Raw genomic sequence first — 22,768 nt, 5'->3', positions numbered from 1 at the left:
TGAATGTCACATTTCTGTTAAGGATTAGATAATGATCTAATTAAGTCTATAACTGCAAGATGTAGTGCTGTTTCTATAGAAAATAAAGGCAAGGATTAATGTATTCGTGATGATAATTCTCCTTTTTACCATTTTTCATAAGAACAACATTAAACTTCGCAGTGATCCATTGAATTAGATAATGACATCAACCTTAAGAAAACTGTGACATTCATCGTTTTTCCCGCGAACTCTTCATATGTCCATACGAAGCTAATATGGACAGAAGAAAGAAAATGTATTATTTTGGAAAGTAAATTCATTATTTTCTAAAGAAAAACATTTATTGATGATTAATGAAGTTTGGATTGAAAATAATGGTTCTTAGCTTCAAAAAATATTCCCACAAATAATTTGTGACTAGGTCTATGAAATATTGCAATTTGAAAAAAAGAAGAAATAATATTAATGACAAAGTTAATAAACACAAAAATGAGAATAGAAAATCAATGGGTATATGTGTGACAAATAAATATTTTATGAATCCAACAAGTTCCTCATGCATGTACGTACACATCACAAATTGGACATAGCCGCATATCCATATGGCCTTATTACCTTTATCCAACACCTCTCGAAAAATCAGCTATATTTCAGTTCATTATGAATGTATTTTAAATAAGCATTGGATGTATGTAACGAGCATTGAACAAGTTATAAAATGTTATATAGAAACTTTACTTGAAAGGAAATACAAGACAAACGCAATATTATAACACCGTCTTAATCCGTTGTCAACAAATCAAATAAAGAAGGTCTGTGGAAGCAGTTTTACTACTACCCACTAATGTCGCTGATTATGTACACTTCCTAACACGGGGTTCGACATACTGCCACTAACTTTTGGTTATCATATCAATTAGCTACAGAACAGTACTGTGGCCATATTTGCATCATGAATTTTAATTTTTTTTTTATTCAACGACGCTGTATCAATTACAAGGTAATCTAGCGTCGATGGAATTGATAATAGCGAGATTCTGTTTCGGCGAGTGACCGAGGATTCACGTAATTATCTGACACTTACCTTACAGTTGAGTAAAAGCTCGTAAAACACATCCAGCTCGTCAGTTAAGGGGAGAGGATGATATATTTTTTAACTTTTTTCCTATTTGGTGTAAAATATTAATTGTTTGTATGTAGAGAGCTCATAGCTGTGGCAACTCAACCAAATAAAAATATTTTGAAAAAAAAATGATTGGGGGGCCCAAATTTCAAAAAAATATACCCAATGCAGGATTGTACTAAAACCGATATATCTAAACCGTTTTTAAAGATAGATTCTAACAGTTTTTTGCAATGTATTTGCAAAAGCATGTTCTACAAACTGTCTGTAACAGAATTTTGATATTAGTCCCTGCGTTTGTAAAATAAACAATTAAAATTTAATAACAATTTTCTGTTTTCCTTTCTTGCAAACAAACGGACGTATTTTCAAAATGAAATCAATTAATAAAATTCTGTTAAAGAGAAAGGTTTCCTAATAATCTAAAGAATGTGTGTTCTAAATTTCATGCATGTATCTTTAATACTTCAGAAATTATATCCATTTTTGTCTGGCAATGTAGCAAAAAAAAAAAATGAAGTTACCGTAAACCGATAAAAGCGGACGTGTGATTTAAAAATCCATAGCGCAGCAAGTTTAAAATGGCGACTCAACATCCGATAAGGGCACAAATATCCACAAAATGTTATGCAATACATTCCACACATATCAAAGGGTATTTTAAAGAATGTTTTTTCTTTTAAATTTACTCATTTTTCACCAAAAAATACCATCCTCTCCCCTTAAACCAGGATCTGAGCTTGCTCCCGAGCACAGTTTGGATCAAGAGGCTTCTGAAATTTTTTCTTGGTTTGATCTCTTACCCTTGAAGAGGAGGACATTTAAGTACAAGAACTGAGACGGTTTGGAGTCATTCCGACTATGAGGAAAACGGTCAGCTCATCCGAAACGTTTGGGATAACCTGCTCTGTGTAAGAAATTTATTCCAAGAATTATTGTCCGTTTTGTTTATACATAAATTCTTTCCATGCATACATTATCTGTTCAATGCATGGGCCTAATGAACAGTCAGCTGAGGCAGAGTAACTGCAACAAAATCTGTGGATCCCTACTTTTTATGTTATTTTTATAAGGCAATTGATTTGCATTTAAAGTACACACATAAACACAGACTCATTAAAATATCGTAACAAAAAATAACAAAAGGTTCCCCTTTGCGTTGACACGTAATCTGGTTTCTGTCGGCTTTTAGGGAATGTTGAGGACCAGCAGGGGTTCCCCTGTAGGGTTCCGGCGGGGCAGGTCCCCCTCCTGGTGGGTTCGCAGCGTCAGGAGTGTAATCCTAATTAACTAGGCCAAGTTCGGACCCGGGATCCTCTGTGTGGCCGGGCCTTAGAGCATGGGTAGAGTAGGGACTTGGGTGGCCGAAGAAATGACTCTTCCACCCTTACGGGAAATTCGGCCCCTAAATTACAGCACAGCAGGCCCTTCCGTGTTATCCAGCCAATACTTAAATACTGTACTTCCATGGGAATTGCTTATAGCTTCTTACTGCTGTAATAAAGGCTTTTGTGCGAGATCGTCCGTATTTGCTTGTTTTCCGCACAGAACCAATACGCGGTAAGTGTGAAATACCACATTCAGTATTCCCAACGTAACACACGTAACAATTTCCCTCTTCTTACCGCTTAAGCGCGACATTCAATTTACTGCTTTAGGCTTTTAACATATTATTTTTAGAGACGTTTAACATAGTAATAATTATAAATTGGAAACTTACCACTGCAATTTCACCTAAATTGCTATGTTAATTATTGTTTTTAAATATTTGCAAAAATTAAATAAAGTCTACTACTCCACGAAACTTATTGCATTCCTGATACAAGTAACATTAAGGAAGCCGTGAAAAAATCAACAAGATTCCAGATGCCGATGTCATTACTGCAATATGTTATATAAATAATATTGTTAAAATATTAAAATGAAAAATAAATCATTACATAACCTTACCGTTTGTTTTAAGTTCGCATTTATAGACTGGGGGAAAAAAAGACAGACGTATATCACGGCCTGCTGGAGTATAGTAAACACAGAAAACATTTTATAGCAACAATGTTGAAGAAAGATATTTTGGTTTTCCGAAGTTGCCGTCATTAAACAGAAACCAACATGGAGATTTCATTGCAACTAATTAGAAATTCGTCTTTCAGGTATGTAATAAACGATCTTCGCACAAAATAATGTACGATACACGAGCGGTATGTTTGTTTTCATGTTCTCGGAAATTAAAAAAGCTCAACTACGTTTCGCTTTTTCAATCTTTTCCTCGACCATGAAAACGTCAACATACCGCTCTTGTAACGTATTACTATTTTCTGTTTGTTTCCAGCTGCTACAGCTGTTGTTCATTAGATTTCATTAAATGTTTGTATAACATCCTTCTTTCGTTTATTTCACGGGATATATGTTTGAGATTGTTGCCTTCGTTTGAGAGAAAATAGTAAATGTGAGAAAATGTTAATGGTCAAAGAAAAGATTTTGTGATTCTTATTGCGTTGCAAAGTGATCTTTTCATAACGAATGCCCATGGCCGTCCAAGGAAACGGGATAACAGAAATTATCAATCAATCAATCAATCAATCAATTTAGGGTATTTTAAAACCTAAGAGGTTTTTAGCTTCATTCACGATATATCGCCATTCGTCTCTGTTCTCTGTATCTTCTTGTCGTCCTCCCACTGTAGAAAGATTATCATAATACTTGGTCCTGCCAACCGAGGTCTACCAAGAGGTCTCGTACATCTTGGAGAATAGTCGAAAGCTTTTCGTAGAAGAGAGTCTTCATCACGCCGTAGAACGTGTCCAAGCCAACGTAGTCTTCGAATTTTTATTAAGGCTATTATATCCGGATCTTTATAAATATCCATTAGTTCCCTGTTGTTCAAAATTCCCCATGTGTTATTTTCTTGAATGGGACCAAAAATCTTCCTCAAGATTTTGTTCTCAAAAGTAAAAAGGGATTTTTTTTTTATCCAAGTTTCACAGCAATATAGGAGAGTTGGTAAGATTATTGTTTTATAGCATATTAATTTTGATAATCTATAAAGGAGTTTGTAAGTGAATAATCGAAGAAACGAATAAATGAATGAATAAACAAATAAATAATTGAATGTTACTGGATTAGTTAATTTATAATATATAGTCATTTCATTCATCTTAAAAGAAGTATATTTTGTTTCTCTACACTATGTCTTCATTTAAATCAAATAAATAAATAAATAAATAAATAAATAAATCAATCAATCAATCATAAAGTAGGCTATATTCCTTATTGAAATACATTATCTTACTTATCCTGGAGGGAAAGTACTGAGGGAAATTGATGGACCTATTAAATTTGTGTCGGGGGAAACTGACGAATCAAAACAATATGGAACTTAAAATTTTGTACAAAAGTGACGTTATTGTTATTGATATTAATATCAGAAGAATGGTATGCTTGAGACGTTCTGAGTGAATAATAACAGGATTCAAAAAATCATTCTGGTTGCATATGTATGTATTTATTTACACTGCAAGTGGGCAAGCACCCGGTGGCAGTGGTATATACAATATTAACAATACACAGTTAAAATGATAAGCAATACACAATACAATTTACAATAGCCTACATAATAAAATTTACGACACATATACAATTTTATACACAATACAATAAGAATACACAATACAATTTAACACAATAATAATAAAACATAAAATAAAACACCTAATTTTACAACACAACCTACATAATTATGTATAGGTCCTACATAATTTTCAATAGTCTTTCACTTTACTCTCATCTCATTCCCTGTAGTGGCACTATGACGCATTTCACTGACACTTTAGCACACATTTCACTGACACTATAGAACACATTTCATTGACGCTATAAATTATCACTGATCGGAACTGTTCACTGCACTGTAAAACCATAACTTCACTGACTCACCTCGCTTCACTGATACAATAGTTCAAATAAGTCAAATAATTGCATTCTTATGCATACTTATAAACAGAACTACATTTAAACTAAACATTTCTAGTCTAAGGCCCTCTTACACGCTATTTTTAAATAATTTACAATTCAAACCAAGGAAGTAAACTCGTCAGGCTAGATAAATACATGCCACCTTAAAAAATTAAATGTTGAATGTCACCTTAATTTTAATTTTCACTTTATACACAACTCTTTAAATTATTCTTGAATCTCCTTAAGGAAGGACAGCCCTCAAAGACCGCTGCAGGTAGGTCATTCCAATCATTTATAGTTCTATTTAAAAATGAGAATTTACCTACATCCGTTTTCTGTTTCCTACATTTGATTTTAAAATCATGATCGTTCCTACCATAGTACGTTGGCTTTTCTAACCGAGCCGTTATGTCTACCCATGCTTTCTGAGTTGGTAGAAGAGTTTACAGACGAAAACAAGATGGCTAGGTGATGTGGACCGTGCAAATGTGAAAATAGAAGGTGGAGATTGAAAGATTCATATCGAAATGATTGGAAGGATGTCATTGTGATGATAATGATAATGACTTACGTTCGAAATAAACGATCTACCGTGTTAACTAATAACACTTTCAGTAAAAATTCGCTAAAATTATTCTAAGGACAAATTAATAATTTTATAGCTCAAAGTGAAGAGAGAGATAAAAAGCTTTCATGCATTATACATCAGAAATAAATATACCGGTACATGAAATCTTGCTATTCGTTTCGACCGAATTTATATACAGTACAGTAATGAGGCGCTAAAATACATTGAGCAGACAGTATGGATTTGAAAACGTGACGTTTACACATCTGTCTTTCAGGTCCCCAAAGACACGTTCTTTATGAGAATAACAGCTGATAGTACTTTTTGTACCTTGTTGGGAGTCTGTTACCCCGAAAATCAACCGGACTTGATACGTACGTCAGCCAGACTTCTTTTGTATCGAAGTAACTGGTTTGCATAACCGGTTAACCATGATATTCTGAATCCATCGTCCAATCAGTGTCTCCTGTCGCCAATTCGGAACTAGTTGAGAAACTGTTTTACATCCTCATGAAACACTGGGTCCATGCGACACAGCCTTGTATTTCATCGCTCTTACCTGCGAAATAAATTCTGCTTTCATATAACGTTGACATCCACAATGAAGCTGATCTCATAGGGTTCGGAACGCAAGGGGTACGCAAACGTTTTATTACTTCAGATATAATAATGGATGGCTTTACATTTGGAGACTGGAGGATTCAATTGCTGAGAAAAACGATATTTGTAGTTTAACAATATGGGCAAAGGAATATTAACACTTGTGACGCCCACTTCAGGAAAAATAACTCATGTGTTGACTTTACTTCGTAAAATATTCCTATTTGTATCCTGTGATATTTAAATGACAAAATTGAACTTTTTAAAAACAGCACTTGATTTTAAAAGTAAAATAAGTTAGAGGTAGCAAAATAATACAAAGAAAAATATATGTTAAAAATACGAAATAAATGCAAGTAGCAACAGATACGATAAATAAATACACGTTTTAAATAAATAAGAATAATGATGAAATGCAGTATGTAAATCTACAACATGAGACCTCTACTATTCCTATCTTTCTGCTGACAGCCATTACAAGGAGTTTCCTTACCCAAAAACACGTCGTTGACAACCGAACTTAAATTAGTGAACTTCTGATTCACTACCAAGCATGTTAAACACATTCGGAAATAACGATAGTTCAAGTATTATTCACTTAATTTACAAAAATATTTTATGGTACGGATTATCCGATTTTTTCGATTAACCGTTCAGTCGATCCCTACGTTACCACGGATAATAGAGGTTCTACTGTATTTACTTTTTATTTATTTATTTATTTACTAGCCGTACCCGTGCGCTCCGCTGCGCCCGTTAGAAATAAATATAAAGTAATTACATAATTAAAATAGGACGTTTGATCCAGGGAACATTCGTGTTTGATAGAAGGATAAATCGTTTAATATGTTATTTAATTTAAATTGCATCCAAATAATTAAAATGCGATCATTTTGGTCCATAGACACTCATTTGGTGCATGACAATTCCTTTAACCTGTTTCTTAATTTTTATTACATGCAACCATAGTTTAATGAACATTGACATCATTTAGATTTAATGTGTATATTTTATTTTACTTGTTATAGGTTTCCATTGAATTATGGTAATAACTTAATTTTAACCCTTGTTTTCTACGTATTCAGTAAATGGCGCTTGACCCACTATGGTTCTGAACCCTTCAAATAACTTAAATTATATTATATAATATTACATTACATAAATTGTATTATATTATATTATATTATATTATATTATATCATATTATATTATATTATATTATGTTATATCGGAAGTTACTGTAATAACATTATAGCATTATGTCCATCTAGAGAAACTACACTTTCCAATGGTGAAATAATAATTATACAAATCGGTTAATTTAGCTTCCGATATTACTTCATACAAATACAGAAACATTCTCTGTAGGCTATCTTTCATAGCTTTCGATTGTTGCTGTCCAAGGCCCCTTATAGACGAAGTCATTTGTTTTTTAATACATTACACGGCCTTAGATGGCAGTTATTTTAATTTTAAAACTCATTTATCTCATTAAATATCAGTCCTATCAAAATTTTTCAAGGAATAAAACTTATCGCAAATTATTTTAGAGAAACTTTTGTTATGTATTACCAGAAAAATTTCAGCTACAGATTTATTATTAGTATAGATTTATTTATTTATTCATTTATTTGTTTACTAATTCATTTATTATTTACTTATTTATTTATTTATTTATCTATTTATTTGTGTATTCACAATGTCATGTCCAATATTTGAAGGGGTAAGAATGATATATTTCTAAGCCACACAGACAAAATTTCACAGGAGAGTTTGTTGAAGGTTTAGAGTTCAATGCTATTAGGTGCAGTATCATAATTTCTTTGGCGTATACTTACGTCATTTGTTGAGTAATTTTTAAAATTATTTTTGCTAGTAACTTCCTCATACAGTAGAATCTCGATTATCCGTCGCCCTATTAACCGATTGTTGGATTATCCGTCTGTCATTCTCTTCTTTTTTGTTGCAGAAAAATTACTGAGTACTGCACAATACATTACTACGTATTTTTTTAATAGAGAGTGATATTATAATACAAATCTTTGTCCTTACATATTATGATCTACTGTTCGAGTGACCTGTTTAATTTCTCTGCAAAACGTCTTCCAGAATTGTCAAAAGAATACAATATGTTGTGCTAAGTAAGTATCGTGATAAGTGCATATAATTGAGTGGTTTTGGAAAAGAGGAACTGTGGTTCATCTCACATCGGAATACGAGATTGGTGTTACAACTGTGCGATATTTAATAAAAAAACAAGGATAAAAAGTATAAATTAATTAAATCTATAACATGAGACCTATAGTTTTCCTATCTTTCCACAGAAATCCAACACAGGAAGTTTCCTTGACCCTTAGAAACAAGTCATTGACATTCATTCATTCATTCATTCATAGTGTTCTGTCACTGCAAATCCAGCATTCTCCAGTCTTTCCTATTTTCTGCCTTCCTCTTAGTCTTCGCATATGATCCACATATATTAATGCCGTCTATTATTTGATATCTTCTTCTGCCCCGAAATCTTCTCCCGTTCACCATTACTTCGAGTGAATCCTTTAGTAGGAAGTTTCTTTTCAGTCAGTGGCCCAGCCAATTCCTTTTCTCTTCCTGATCAATTTCAGCATTATTCTTTCTTCACTCACTCTTTCAAACAGAGCTATTATACTTAAAACTTCTGATCCACTCCTAATGTGTTAAAACACAAGGCCACGGAGAAAATTTCGAAACTATATTATGAAACACTTAATTCTTCTATGGTACGGATTATCTAATTTTTTCGATTAACCGTTCAGCTCACCCCCTTCATTACCACAGATAATAGAGGTTCTACTGTATGTGTAAGATTTGAACTCGCACAAAAAAAAAATATTTTTGTTAAAAGCGTGGCTTTGGACTATCTCATTCTCACCACCTCGTATGTATGACAAGCTTCTGTATGGTTTGATGTATCAAGAGTATGCCCAACAAATACAGTAATGAAAAAACTTCTTCCTGTCTAACATTATATTTCTTTTCGGAGTAATCTCAATTTTTTCTGCCATCCTCGTGATATCCGGCAGCTTTCTATTGCGTTCCTCTTGCGAGATGAATGTCAAGGTGCGGGCAGCTACATAATCAGTGGGCAGTTATATGGAGTGTGACGAATGAAAGCGAGTACATCATTGTGTGCCAAATTTATTCAGTTAAGTCTATGAATTGTAAATTGCATATGACACCTGTTGTATAATATGTACGCACACAGTTTTTGTAAACCGACTGATTGTCTGCCATATTCCTTGGCAGATATACATTTACACTTACGTAAGGATGATTGAATTCTTACACATGCCTACTTATTACAACCAAAGCACAACAACTAACGATAAGCAGGCACTGCTTTTACAGGGTGAACCGTAAGTAATGTCATTAATTTCAGCGGGTTATTCTTTGAGATGTTTCAAACAAAAAAAATATTATAGCTACATTAATTTGTCCTACAGAATTTATCTGTAATATTGACACTTAATTTTTCAGGAGAAAAATTCGGATTGAATTCGGCGTAGCTCAGTGCTCAGAGCGCTTGGTACGTAGAACCAAGGATCCGGGTTCGATCCCCGGCGCCGCAGCGGATTTTTCTCCTAAAATATTAAGTGTCAATATTACAGATAAATTATGTAGGACAAATTAATATATCTGTAATATTCTCTCAGCTAGCAGTGCATAATAACTGCGGATTCCCGGCCAAACAAGTCACTCAGCTGAGTGCGCTCCTAGTATAATGGCAGTTGACATTGGATATAATAATAATAATAATAATAATAATAATAATAATAATAATAATAATAATAATAATAATAATAATAATAATAATGTTTTATTTTAGCTGGCAGAGTTAAGGCCATAAGGCCTTCTCTTCCACTCAACCAGCCTTAATCAATACAATACATATTTAAATTACAAATATTTACACTACACTTAAAAGGTTCTCCAGCAATATTCAATTTTAACGACTAGTAGACTACATATGTATTTATTTAAATTTAGATAAACCTATAAGGTAAAGTAGTAACTTAATTTATGAGCTAATTTAATTCAATCAATTATAATTAATTTAATATTTGAGATAGCTAGCAAAATGATGAAAATTAATTTAATATAAGCTTACTAGGACTATGTTAAAGGGAGAAAAAAAATATATATAAATTTAAAATATATTTTTATAATGAAAATATTAATGTAATTGCCATTAGAGGTTTTGTAAATCTATTTAGAGAAATTAATGATAATAATAAGAATGGACAGATGTTAGTTTCTTTATGAGTAACAAATATTAATCAGCAATTAATCTGTCAAGTAAGAATTTATGTAATTTTGACCTAAATGAAGTTATTGTCCAACAACCCCTTACATCACTCGGAAGCGATATATATACGTCAACATATATGCCTAACTTGGAGTCAGGCCACAAAGGGAAACATCGAAGGAGGAGAGTTCGATCCGGTGCTGTGGATTGAATTCAGCGTAGCTCAGTGGTCAGAGCGCTTGGTACGTAGAACCAAGGACCCGGGTTCGATTCCCGATGCCGGAGCGAATTTTTCTCCTAAAATATTAAGTGTCAAACAAAAAAAACTAAATACAATTTTGCTCGTATTGAGATAAAAATTGTTTTCTATAAAATACTTCATAGCGTGTTTTGGAAAAGTTATTGATGTACTCGTAATTCCCAATATACTCAGTGAATTTAAGAGAGCAGTGAACTATAATGATAAATTATATCAAGAATTTTAGTTTTGTCCTTTAAATGTGGAGAAATTTGATCCGAAAGAACATAGCTTTCCGTTCAGCAGAGGAATTTTACAATGTTACACTTGCTGTTCACATAACATTAGTATGAAGAAAACCTATCTACTACAGGTATCAAAGTAGGCTAACTTATGTGTTCTGCAATTACTGCTCTTAACAACTACACATTGTGTGTAAGTATCAAGAAAACCTATCTATTAAGCAAGTATAACTACAGTTCTCCAACCAGGAGCTTAACCGTGAAAGGAATGTGCTTACTATTGCGTCATCTATTGGAGCGAAGTAGATAGATAATATTACCGTTATAACATCAGTTTAAAAAACATGCGCTCTCCTGCACGTTATTTCCTGTATGGAGGGATTAAAAGACCAGGAAATTAACCTTGATCTAATTTTGTAACTAGGGTAGTATAAATATGTGTGTATCAGTGTTATCGTTTGTGTTTTGAGAGATAGCCAATGGAGATGTGTCTACCCATGTGTGTGACCTTATGACATCAACCCCGCTGCGTGTCATTCCCCTGAGACTTTCTCTTGGTTGGAGTACAGTACATAGGCCTACATCAACTACATGTTGTGTATCTTTATCGTCATGGATGAATGTGTAAGGATTAGGTCCCTTGTAACCTGCTCCCTTACCTTTCTTGAAGATGTACCTGGTCTCTCCATCTTTATTTCTTTCCTACTGTTGATACTTCCATGATAATTTTTATACATAATTTTTAATTTAAAATACAATTAACCTGAGAATTAGATACCCGTGGGGAAATTCCAAGACGAGCCTTTCATATATAACAAGAGATTAGATGTTAGAGTTTCCAATAATACTAATGTCATGGAAGAATATAATGGTAATGAAGGGCAATCAATTTCCACGGGAAACTGCTTGTTAGAAGTCGTGATTGTGTTAATGACTGCAAAGTTGACGATTACAACCACTCCACTTCAAAAAGGCTGGACACGACGCTGTAATGTGAGTTATAGCATGAAATTGGCCAATCAAAGTAATTGTAGCAGTCGATATCTATCGACTGTCGGCTGCAATGGGTCGCACCTAAAGGTACCGACCGCGTCGGCGACCCCAACAATTCGATAAGGATTTCATCCGGTGATGCGAGCTAAGTGGGGCAGTGAACTGCGTTTATTGACTAGCCGGAGAAATATTAGGTCTCTGATACAGAGGTGGAAGTGCAACCGGATGCATTTTACTTGCGTCCCTTATCAACATCACTTTATCCCCTCCGGATTAGTATCAACATCCGCACAGCTACATTTAACAGCAATTTGAGGGAGAAATGCAATCGAGACAGAGAGCAGCATACTGATGTGAGGTGACAGGATGGCCTCAAAATACTTTACTGTCGATCTGATCCTTCGTCTGCAGCTACATGCCCTACCAATATTCAGATATTTAAAATAAGGAGTAAAGTAATTTTACACCGACTTCAACAACATTAGTACATCAATTTTGAGGTTATCTGCTTATACGGAAATACAGCGACATCAAACCTTTTTCCTTGCATTTCTATTGTACCTTGTTTTTATACTATATATATCATGCAGGCTTTGCTTAATGGTAAGTTTTGGTTGCCATGGTAATATTTCACACTGCATAGCTACAATCAGGGCATAGCTAAAAATGCAAGGAAATAGTAATATGCGTTACAAGAGCGGTATGTTGAAGTTTTCATGTTCGAGGGAAAGTTTGAAAAAGCGAAACATAGTTGAGCTTTTTTTAATTTCCGAGAATTGAAAGAAAACATACCGCTCGTGTATCGTACATTATTTTGTGCGAAGATCGTTTATTACATACCTGAAAGAGGAATTTCTAATTACTTGCAGTGAAATCTCCATCTTCGTTTCTGTTCAATGACGGCAAATTTACAAAACAAAAATATCTATCTTCAACATTGTTGCTTTAAAATGTTTTCTGTGTTTACTATACTCCAGCAGGCCGTGATATACGTCTGTCTTTTTTTTTCCCGAGTCTATGATGGGTCTGGAATCTTGTTGATTTTTTCACGGCTTCCTTAATGTTACTTGCATCACGAATATAGTAACTTCAGTGAGAGTTGTAGAGTTTACTTAATTTTTGCAAATATTTAAAAAACAATAATTAACAGTGCAATTTAGGTGAAATTGCAGTGGTAAGTTTCCAATTTATAATTATTACTATATTGAACGTCTCTAAAAATAATATGTTAAAAGCCTAAAGCAGTGAAATCAATATGTCACTTAAGAGGTAAGAAGACGGAAATTGTTATGTGTGTTAGGTTGGGAATACTGAATGTGGAATTTTAGACTTTTTCGCGGATTGGTTTTGTGCGGAAACCAAGCAAATACGCACGATCTCGCACAAAAGTTTTTGATATCACTTTAGTACCTTGACGAAATAAATAAAATAATTCGCCAGGCACGGAAAATCTCGTATATAACCAATCAAGAGGGATTCGAACCCACGCCCGAATCCACCTTAGAGCACGAGCGGTAGCCCCCTGATCCTCCAACAGTCATTTCATATCTCAAAAAACTGATTCAGTATTTTATTTTATTTTTGTAAATTATTTATTCATCAGTACGAAGACTGGTTGGAGCCTCACAAGTGACACCAATAAATCATAACTTGTGAGGCAATAAGCCAGGAGATAGTGGAATAAGGTGGCCAGTTCTTTTCCCACTCGATTGCATAAATCGCTGTCGAGTAACATTATTTCACTAATCAGAGTAATTAAACATCGCAAATACATTAAATTTAAACCCAATAACTCTGTTCGAGATCTTGATCCCAAATTTGAAGAAATGATTTTATAACTTATATAGAACATAAATTTGGTATCAGCGGATGTTGATTTATATTCCAGAATAATTGCTGCAATCGATGCTAACTAAGAGTTCTCGAGTCAAATTTTTTCGGAACATTCTGTATAAATAAAATTGTAAAATTGTTTCATATTTCGTGTTTATGGCAGAAAACGCTCAAATTTGGGTTAAAATATGACTACAGTGATGGAGGGAATATGTGGCGAACAAAGTGAACGCGGAGAGTTTTCTCGAGGCTCTCCTGTGTCCCCTCATCTTAGTTCGATGATGTTTGTAAGCGAGGTAAGTCATAAAAATGAGTTGTCAGATAAATGAAAATTAAACTTCGGACCCTTTTGCAAACAAATTTCTACACAAAGAGAATACATAAAATGCTAGTATCATTTTCGCTTTCTTGCACACCCACTTGTAGAATTTAACTTGTGTATTCACCTGGGGAATAAAACTCCACGTGCACAAAAAAATATCTTAATCCTCTATACACGAATACCATAGAATTTTCCACCAATACTCCACAATCACCCTCACTCTGCGAGGTCCCGAGCCAGGTCTCCAAAACAAATAAAAATAACTGAAAATTGTACACATTTGTGTTTTAATGAAGACTTACTTACTTACTTACTTACTGGCTTTTAAGGAACCCGGAGGTTCATTGCCGCCCTCACATAAGCCCGCCATTGGTCCCTATCCTGAGCAAGATTAATCCAAATCTAGTCTTTCAGGTGAAGCTCCCTGTAAAGCAGATTTGAATAATTTCAAGGGAAAAATTGTTCCGGGGCCGTGTATCGATCCCGGAACAATTTTTCCCTTGAAATTATTCAAGATTAATCCATTCTCTATCATCATATCCCACCTCCCTCAAATCCATTTTAATATTATCTTCCCATCTACGTCTCGGCCTCCCTAAAGGTCTTTTTCCCTCCGGCCTCCCAACTAACACTCTATAGAAATGAATTTCTGGATTCGCCCATACGTGCTACATGCCCTGCCCATCTCAAACGTCTGGATTTAATGAAGACTCATTATTATTATTATTATTATTATTAAGCTTTTGTCATCTAGTCTGCTGTCAAAAAATCTGAAAGTTAGAATTTATAAAACAGTTATATTACCGGTTGTTCTGTATGGCTGTGAAACTTGGGCTCTCACTTTGAGAGAGGAACAGAGATTCAAGGTTTTTGAGAATAAGGTTCCTAGCAAAATATTTGGGGCTAAAAGGGATGAAGTTACAGGAGAACGGAGAAAGTTACACAACGCAGAGCTGCACGCATTGTATTCTTCACCTGACATAATTAGGAACATTAAATCCTGACGTTTGAGAAGGGCAGGGCATGTAGCACGTATGGGCGAATCCAGAAATGCATATAGAGTGTTAGTTGGGAGGCCAGAGGGGAAAAGACCTTTGGGGAGGCCGAGACATAGATGGGAAGATAATATTAAAATGGATTTGAGGGAGGTAGGATATGATGATAGAGACTGGCTTAATCTTGCTCAGGATAGGGACCAACGGCGGGCTTATGTGAGGGCGGCAATGAACCTCCGGGTTCCTTAAAAGCCAGTAAGTAAGTATCATCATCATCATCATCAAATGCTCTTCGGATTAGGCCGATGGGCCTGTTCCGTCTCCTGGATTCAGCTGGTCCCTCATTACTATTATTATTATTATTATTATTATTATTATTATTATTATTATTATTATTATTGAGTCAAGGTCACTTTGTGATACGATTCTTTGCTGTTGCATTGCAGTGCGCATGTGGATCGGGCTTCTTCGAACTGCAGATCCTGGAGATCGCCAACTATCGGAGCGAGTTGGCGTCGGGAGCGTGCTGCGGTTCGAAGTCTCGGCCCGACAGCTCCATGCCCTGCCCGCGTCCCTGCAGCACGTTCTTCCGCGTCTGCCTCAAGGAGTACCAGAGCAACGTCACTTCCACCGGTTCCTGTTCCTTCGGCAACACTTCCAGCCCCGTGCTGGGCGGCAGCTCCTTCACTCTGTCGGACCCCGACCGATCCAACGGCAAGCTCGTCGTGCCCTTCATCTTCAGCTGGACGGTGAGTACTCTGTCTCCAAGAAAGACTTGAAATCGAGTTAAAATCTGAATCTGAACATCATGTTATTCACATTTACGACATGATATCAGCATTCCTAATTATGGTTGAGAGCGAAATTCATACGTACTGTAAATGCACGAAGTGTATGGGATGAATGATGAGGGTGTACCAGCTCACCGGCCGCATGCGACCCCTCATCCGCTCACCCAATGTGGCCTCCTACTCTCCCCCACTCTAAGTTCACACAGCCAAGGTGACCAAGCAACACAGGATCCATTCCAACGGCCCTTCCAAGTTGTCGAAGCGCCCTTGGAAGCGCTCTTAAGGAATTAATCCTGGCAGAGATATTGCGGAAGACTGGGAATTCAGAAACAGTTGCAGAGAGGACGCCCCCTCCCGTAAGCTGATGAAGACTGCGTCTGACCTGAATATGGCTATTGAGTGAGATGAGAAAGATGAATGATATGATATGAAAATCTAAATTCTTTTTATACACGGGAGGGGAAGGAAAAATGGACAATGGCAATGAAAATTCCAACCCTGTATTTGCCTAAGTAGGCGAACTGTGAAAAACCACGGAAAAACCAGAGTCCGGTTGCTCGGTCCGGGAATCGAACCACTGACCTCCCGAATGTGAGTCCTATGCGATATGCATGAGCCAACTCGAAATGCACCAAAGTGGCCCACATCTGTAACTGCAAAACATCATGGACGAAAACTGAAGTAATATCTTTCAAAGAAAACATTCCCGTTATCACAGATATATATCATAATCATCATCTTCTTCGTCTACTTATTTTTCTTCATATTTCTTTCCTGGATAAAAAAAATGGTTTCAATTTCAGGAATTATTTACAGCTATAATGGAAGATGTTCCACTCAGAAAATTTTTCCAATTTCTTCTTCATCATTACTTCAGCAGTAACAGCAACTTAATCATAATCATCACCATCTTCTTCTACTTATGTTTCATGTTTTTCCTGGATCAAAAAATTGGTTCCAATTTCAGGAATTATTTACAACTGTAATGGAACACGTTCCATCCAAAACATTTTTTCAATTTCTTCTTCATCATTGCCTTCAGCAGTAACAGCAACTTCATCATAATCATTATCTTCTACTTATTTTTCAAATTTTTTCCTTGATCAAAAAATTGGTTCCAATTTCAGGAATTATTTGCAGCTGTAATGGAAGACGTTCCACCCAAACATTTTTCCAGTTCCTTCTTCATCATCACCTTCAGCAGTAACAGCAATTTCATCATAATCATTATCTTCTTCTACTTATTTTTCATGTTTTTTCCTAGATCAAAAAATTGGTTCCAATTTCAGGAATTATTTACAGCTATAATGGAAGACGTTCCACCCAGAAAATTTTTCCAATTTCTTCTTCATCATCACCTTCAGCAGTAACAGCAACTTAATCATAATCATCACCATTTTCTTCTACTTATTTTTCATGTTTTTTTTTTCCTGGTTCAAAAAATTGGTTCGAATTTCAGGAATTATTTACAGCTATAATGCAACACGTTCCACCCAGAAAATTTGTCCAATTTCTTCTGAGATTAATACAACCCGTAAGTGATGTAAATGGCAGGAAAACGGAAATATGTACTGTACTCGTACAAAACTAGCTACAATCAGTTCATCATCTTCTTCTTTTTCTTCTTCTTCATGCATTAAGCCCTACTAAGGCTTGTTGCGCGCTCCAAATTATTAGTTTATTGGTCTTTCCATCGTTTTTTTGATCTTCCTATGTTTGTTTTCCTTCTGGTATATAATTTAATATTTTCTTTGGGTATCTTCTCTCATCCATTCTGTCTATGTGATCTAGCCATTTTTTTCTGTGATGGTCTATTTCTTCATTTAGGTTAAAAATCTGTAATTGATTTCTTATGTCTTCATTTCTGATTCTGTCCCTTTTAGTGACTCCCAGAACTGATCTTAAAAACCTCATTTCTGCTGCCTGTAGTTTACTTTTATCTCTACTTGTCATTGTCCAAGTTTCACTACTATATAGAGCTGCAGGAACTGCCATTGTTTTATAAAATTTTATCATCGTATCTTTTCATACTTTATTTTTTAAAGTTCTTTTAATTGTTCCGCATATTTTTGAAAAAATTTCAACTTTATTTACAATATCTACCTCTTTAATATATGATATTGAAGATCCTAAAAATTTTAATGTATTTAATTGTTCAATTATATTATTGTCTAATACAAGTTTACATCTTAGCGGATGAGTTCCTTGAAATGCCATAGATTTGGTAAATCGGGCAATCAGTTCATTCCAACATAAATTTGACTTCGTAGACTCTAAGGATCATATTCATAGACATTGTTAGCGCGGGTTCCCGGTGGATGATCAGCGAACTAACGTTTTTCGTATTCATAAACCAGTGTTAGCGATATGATATGATATGATATGATATGATATGATATGATATGATATGATATGATATGAATCCTGTTCAAGTAATCAGTCGATAGCCGGGGCTAGTTTATCACCCTCGTAGAGCGGGCTAGCGGAATGTCTATGAATAGCACCCTAGAATTTTAACCCGGATCCCCGTCATGAAATAGTGCGTCCTGCGTAGTCGGCGCCCACGCGGTATCCGTGGCTGGCGGAGGCAGCTCTAGTCTTTGCACTCGGAGGAGTTGCAGCAAGGAAGAGACTGCCTGGGTGATCAGCATGCACAGCGTGTGCAGTGGCGGTGCAGCGTGGCGGGGCATGTTCAATGAGCCCCCTCCCCCCCCTCCCATTCCTTCCTCAGTGGTCATTGCAGTCCTGTGCACCCGATTCCCACGGTCCGTGTATAGCAGACTCGCCGGCCAGCCGACTGTAGCGGAATGATGTCATAGTGAGACTCGCTCCCATTTCCATTCAACTCAGCTGATCGGATGGTGACTGGACGCCAGACGACAACCTGTTTATCACGGCACGACAAGCCGGTCCGGCGTGCTGCCGTGTCACTATGCAAATACAACAACGGCCCAACAGTTGTGGTCCGAACCAGCGACGGTTCCATTGTCATGTTAAGTGCCCCCCCCCCTCTACTCCCGAACTTGCCTGTGGGTTGACCAGACGTCCCGTTTAGTGGGATTGCCCCTCTTTCTATCTAGGTGCCTTAGGCCCGATTGTATAAACCATTTAATCTTAGATCAGAGGTTAAATTGATCCTTGTTTCAGCTGAACTTGGAATTTTGTGTTGTATAAAGTCTAATCTGAAATTAATTTGTCTCAAACTAAAGTCAACTTTGACTGAAGAAATTTCTCAGATTAAGTTAGATGATCCAAGTTCAGTTATTTCTTTTATGTTTGAAATATACGAGTGACAGATTGTGCAAATAAAATATCCATTATTATTAATATTAATAGATAAATTAGGTAGGCTACATTTATATATATTTCTTTCAATTTCTTTCCTTAATACACAAACATTCTTATATTTTATAAGACTCTATCGTGTTCAGGAGTATCAAATAACATAACCTATAATTATATTATGTTTATAACAACCATTAATTATTAATGGATATGATAGGTACATTCATAAATGTTCAATTAACTGTATTACTAAAAGAAAATTGTCGTTTTATAAAGCTTTATTATGTTTAGAAGTATCAAACACCATAACATGATAGCAACTTGGAGAACAGTCAACCTTCTTATTGTCCGCCATTATTTACATTGCAAAAAAAAACAGTGTCTCCAACAGAGTGTAATACGGAAAGTCGCCAAAAAGTAGTTGTAAAGTCGCTAGATTTCTCATTATCAACAAAGAAAGATTAAATTTTGTCACTATGGGGTGCTAAAAAGGTCACTAAATCCCTATTTAAGCAATATAAAAGTTAAAAGAAATTGTTGTTGAAAAAGAGTTAAAATCGCTAGATTGGCAACACTGAACAAACCTGTATAACATGATCCGCGCATCACGTATTTCACCTGTTTATGCGATGTTGCCAAATCCTTTTCACGTGAACTTAGATTGCATTTGAACCAAGGTAATTTGATTGCAAAAAAGTTTTATACAATACAAGAAGTGTCTGAACTCGGTTTACTTTTCGATCTTCGATCAAAGTTGATCTTTAGTCGGGGAGTTTTATACAATTGGGCCTTAAAATCTCCAACTATCAATCCATGGCTACCACCACACACTGTGCATTAGATCAGGCTTCCATACTGCTGGCCGAGATTGCGTGTGCAAATTATGTGGTGAACTATGTCGGCAATATCACATACTAACGTGTAAGAGGGCAGAGAAATCAATATAGGAAAAAGTGAGATTTATTAGTAACTCTAACAATGCACATTCGTGCGCATTTCTCTCTAATTATTAAAATCTCCACACGTCAAATCGTAATTTTTACGCATTTTACGGCGAATTCATTTCTTATCACTCTTGCCCCATGTATTGTATGGAGTTCCAATTTTCTCTTATCTCTTGCAAATAGCTAAATTTAATTAATCTTAATTTTGGATTTCAATGCGAATTTATTGAAGTTACAAATAACATATAGGTAGGGATGCTATTCTACGGCGAATAAAAACATTAAATTTTGATATAAGAACTTGGTTAATATCGGTGTTATTTAAAAAAAATAAAGAAGACAAATTCGTTGTTATTTCGCATTTAAAAATATGACCTTTTGACTCTCGTGGTGTAATAGTAACATGCATTACAAGAGCGGTATGTTGAAGTTTTCATGTTCGAGGGAAAGTTTGAAAAAGCGAAACGCAGTTGAGCTTTTTTAATTTCCGAGAATTGAAAGAAAACATACCGCTCGTGTATCGTACATTATTTTGTGCGAAGATCGTTTATTACATACCTGAAAGAGGAATTTCTAATTAGTTGCAATGAAATCTCCATCTAGGTTTCTGTTCAATGACGGAAAATTTGCAAAACAAAAAAATATCTATCTGCAACATTGTTGCTTTAAAATGTTTTCTGTGTTTAATATAGTCCAGCAGGCCGTGGTATACGTCTGTCCTTTTTTTCTCCCAGTCTATGATGAGTCTGGAATCTTGTTGATTTTTTCACGGCTTCCTTAATGTTACTTGCATCACGAATGCAGTAACTTTAGTGGAGTTGTAGAGTTTACTTAATTTTTGCAAATATTTAAAAACAATAATTAAGAGTGCAATTTGGGTGAAATTGCAGTGGTAAGTTTCCAATTTATAATTATTACTATATTGAACGTCTCTAAAAATAATATGTTAAAAGCCTAAAGCAGTAAAATCAATATGTCACTTAAGCGGTAAGAAGAGGGAAATTGTGAAATTGTTATGTGTGTTAGGTTGGGAATACTGAATGTAGAATTTTAGACTTTCCGCGGATTGGTTTTGTGCGGAAACCAAGCAAATACGCACGATCTCGCACAAAATACATTACTGAATATTTCTACAAAGACTAGACGTACAAAGATCCTTAAGATTCTCTTGTTGATACAGACGTCTTAGCAATACTTATAATTTTCTACCGTCACTTACCTATCGTGTAGAGAAATTAGTGTAACAGAATCATAATATAATTTGTGTGAATAATATAAATTAATAGGCAGTACAGCACATTCACGATGTTATTTCGACGTTCTATTTTAAAATAAAGTCTTTCGAAACACGGTTTTAATATTAGCCTCAAAATTCTGTATTGAAATAGTATATCAATATTAAATTCAAATTTTGTGTGCTGAACGCGATTCTGGAACTGTTTAGGCTCAAAAACGGACAGAACAGAGGGAAAATAGCACTTCATTGTGCGCTTTAGAATCAAAATGTAGACAACTCCACTATGGCTTGGTTTTCAAATTAGGACAATTCCTTCAATAGCCAATGAGAAGTCCACATTCCCATCACGCATCGCGAATCCAACATGGTTGATTGTTTATACTGTACAATCGGTTTGTGGATGAATAAGTATTCTTTTACGTGAATTTGCTTTGAAACCGAGTTAGAAGAGGCTTACATTCAAAAGTAGACAATTTCACTTTAAATATGGCTTCATTTGGTTTCAAAAACAGACAACTCCATGACTTAGTTTCAGAGATGGACAACTCCACTTTTTAAACTCCAATTTCGATCTGAATATTAATTGTAATCACATTTTGAGACTGAAAAAATATTTCTATGATCCATGAGAATATTTAAAAAAATGTACGTATAACGATGACATTGGTTTCCAAGGATCTAGTTTTTCGCCTCTTCTGTAAAAAAATCAAAATTGGAGTTGTCCGACTCTGATACCAAGGTCCTCAAATACAGGCTAGGTATATTTATGCGGCTATTCTTTATTAGTATTTCCCATAAATGTAAAATTCGAATTTTATCCAGAAATCAGGCAGCAGAAAGTTGGCATCCTTAAGGCTGGTTCCCAATAAACCGAAAACGAGAATCGGAACGAAAACGAAAACGGTAAAATTGTTAAAATGTGTACATTTAAATGTGAGCATTCACAATTAACGAAAAGCTTGCCGGAGCCCAGGATTGGGAACGGAGAGTTGGCCAAGTTTCAACTTTGGCGTTCACGTTTCCGATCACAGCCCACTAGATTCATTCTATTGCCATCTAAAAGCTATTTTGTCGTCGTATATTTTGTAGCAAGGAGACCGTGACATAACCTATGCATTATTTTGTTCTGTGCTGTGCATCATGGAGCAAGTTTTATTTGATGAGATTCTAATATTGAGTGTTGAGGAAAATCCTCACGTTTACCATAAGCGGCGCGCCTCGTATAAAGATGAGAAAGTGAAGGAGAATACGGGGCTTTCAATAGCTGCATCTTTGAACACCGATCGTAAGTGAATAATATTTTATTACTGTATTGGTTGTATTACACACTACATATTCATGCTTCAGTTCAATAACTACTGTTGTGTTCATTTTTGTTC

General features: G+C 35.3%; 1 protein-coding gene across 2 annotated transcripts in view; it reads left to right on the top strand.

Moving 5' to 3' along the window:
• Nucleotides 1-22,768, top strand: part of LOC138693266 (protein jagged-1b-like) — a 728,512-nt gene that overhangs the window by 76,128 nt on the left and 629,616 nt on the right. For both annotated transcript variants that reach the window (XM_069817112.1, XM_069817113.1), the window contains exon 2: nucleotides 15,579-15,881. In XM_069817112.1, the coding sequence (XP_069673213.1) occupies nucleotides 15,579-15,881 (303 nt within the window). The remainder of the gene's footprint in view (nucleotides 1-15,578; nucleotides 15,882-22,768) is intronic.

The sequence above is a fragment of the Periplaneta americana genome, chromosome 17 (assembly GCF_040183065.1).
Source record: "Periplaneta americana isolate PAMFEO1 chromosome 17, P.americana_PAMFEO1_priV1, whole genome shotgun sequence".
Classification (NCBI taxonomy): domain Eukaryota; kingdom Metazoa; phylum Arthropoda; class Insecta; order Blattodea; family Blattidae; genus Periplaneta; species Periplaneta americana.
This window is presented reverse-complemented; position numbering and strand designations above follow the sequence as displayed.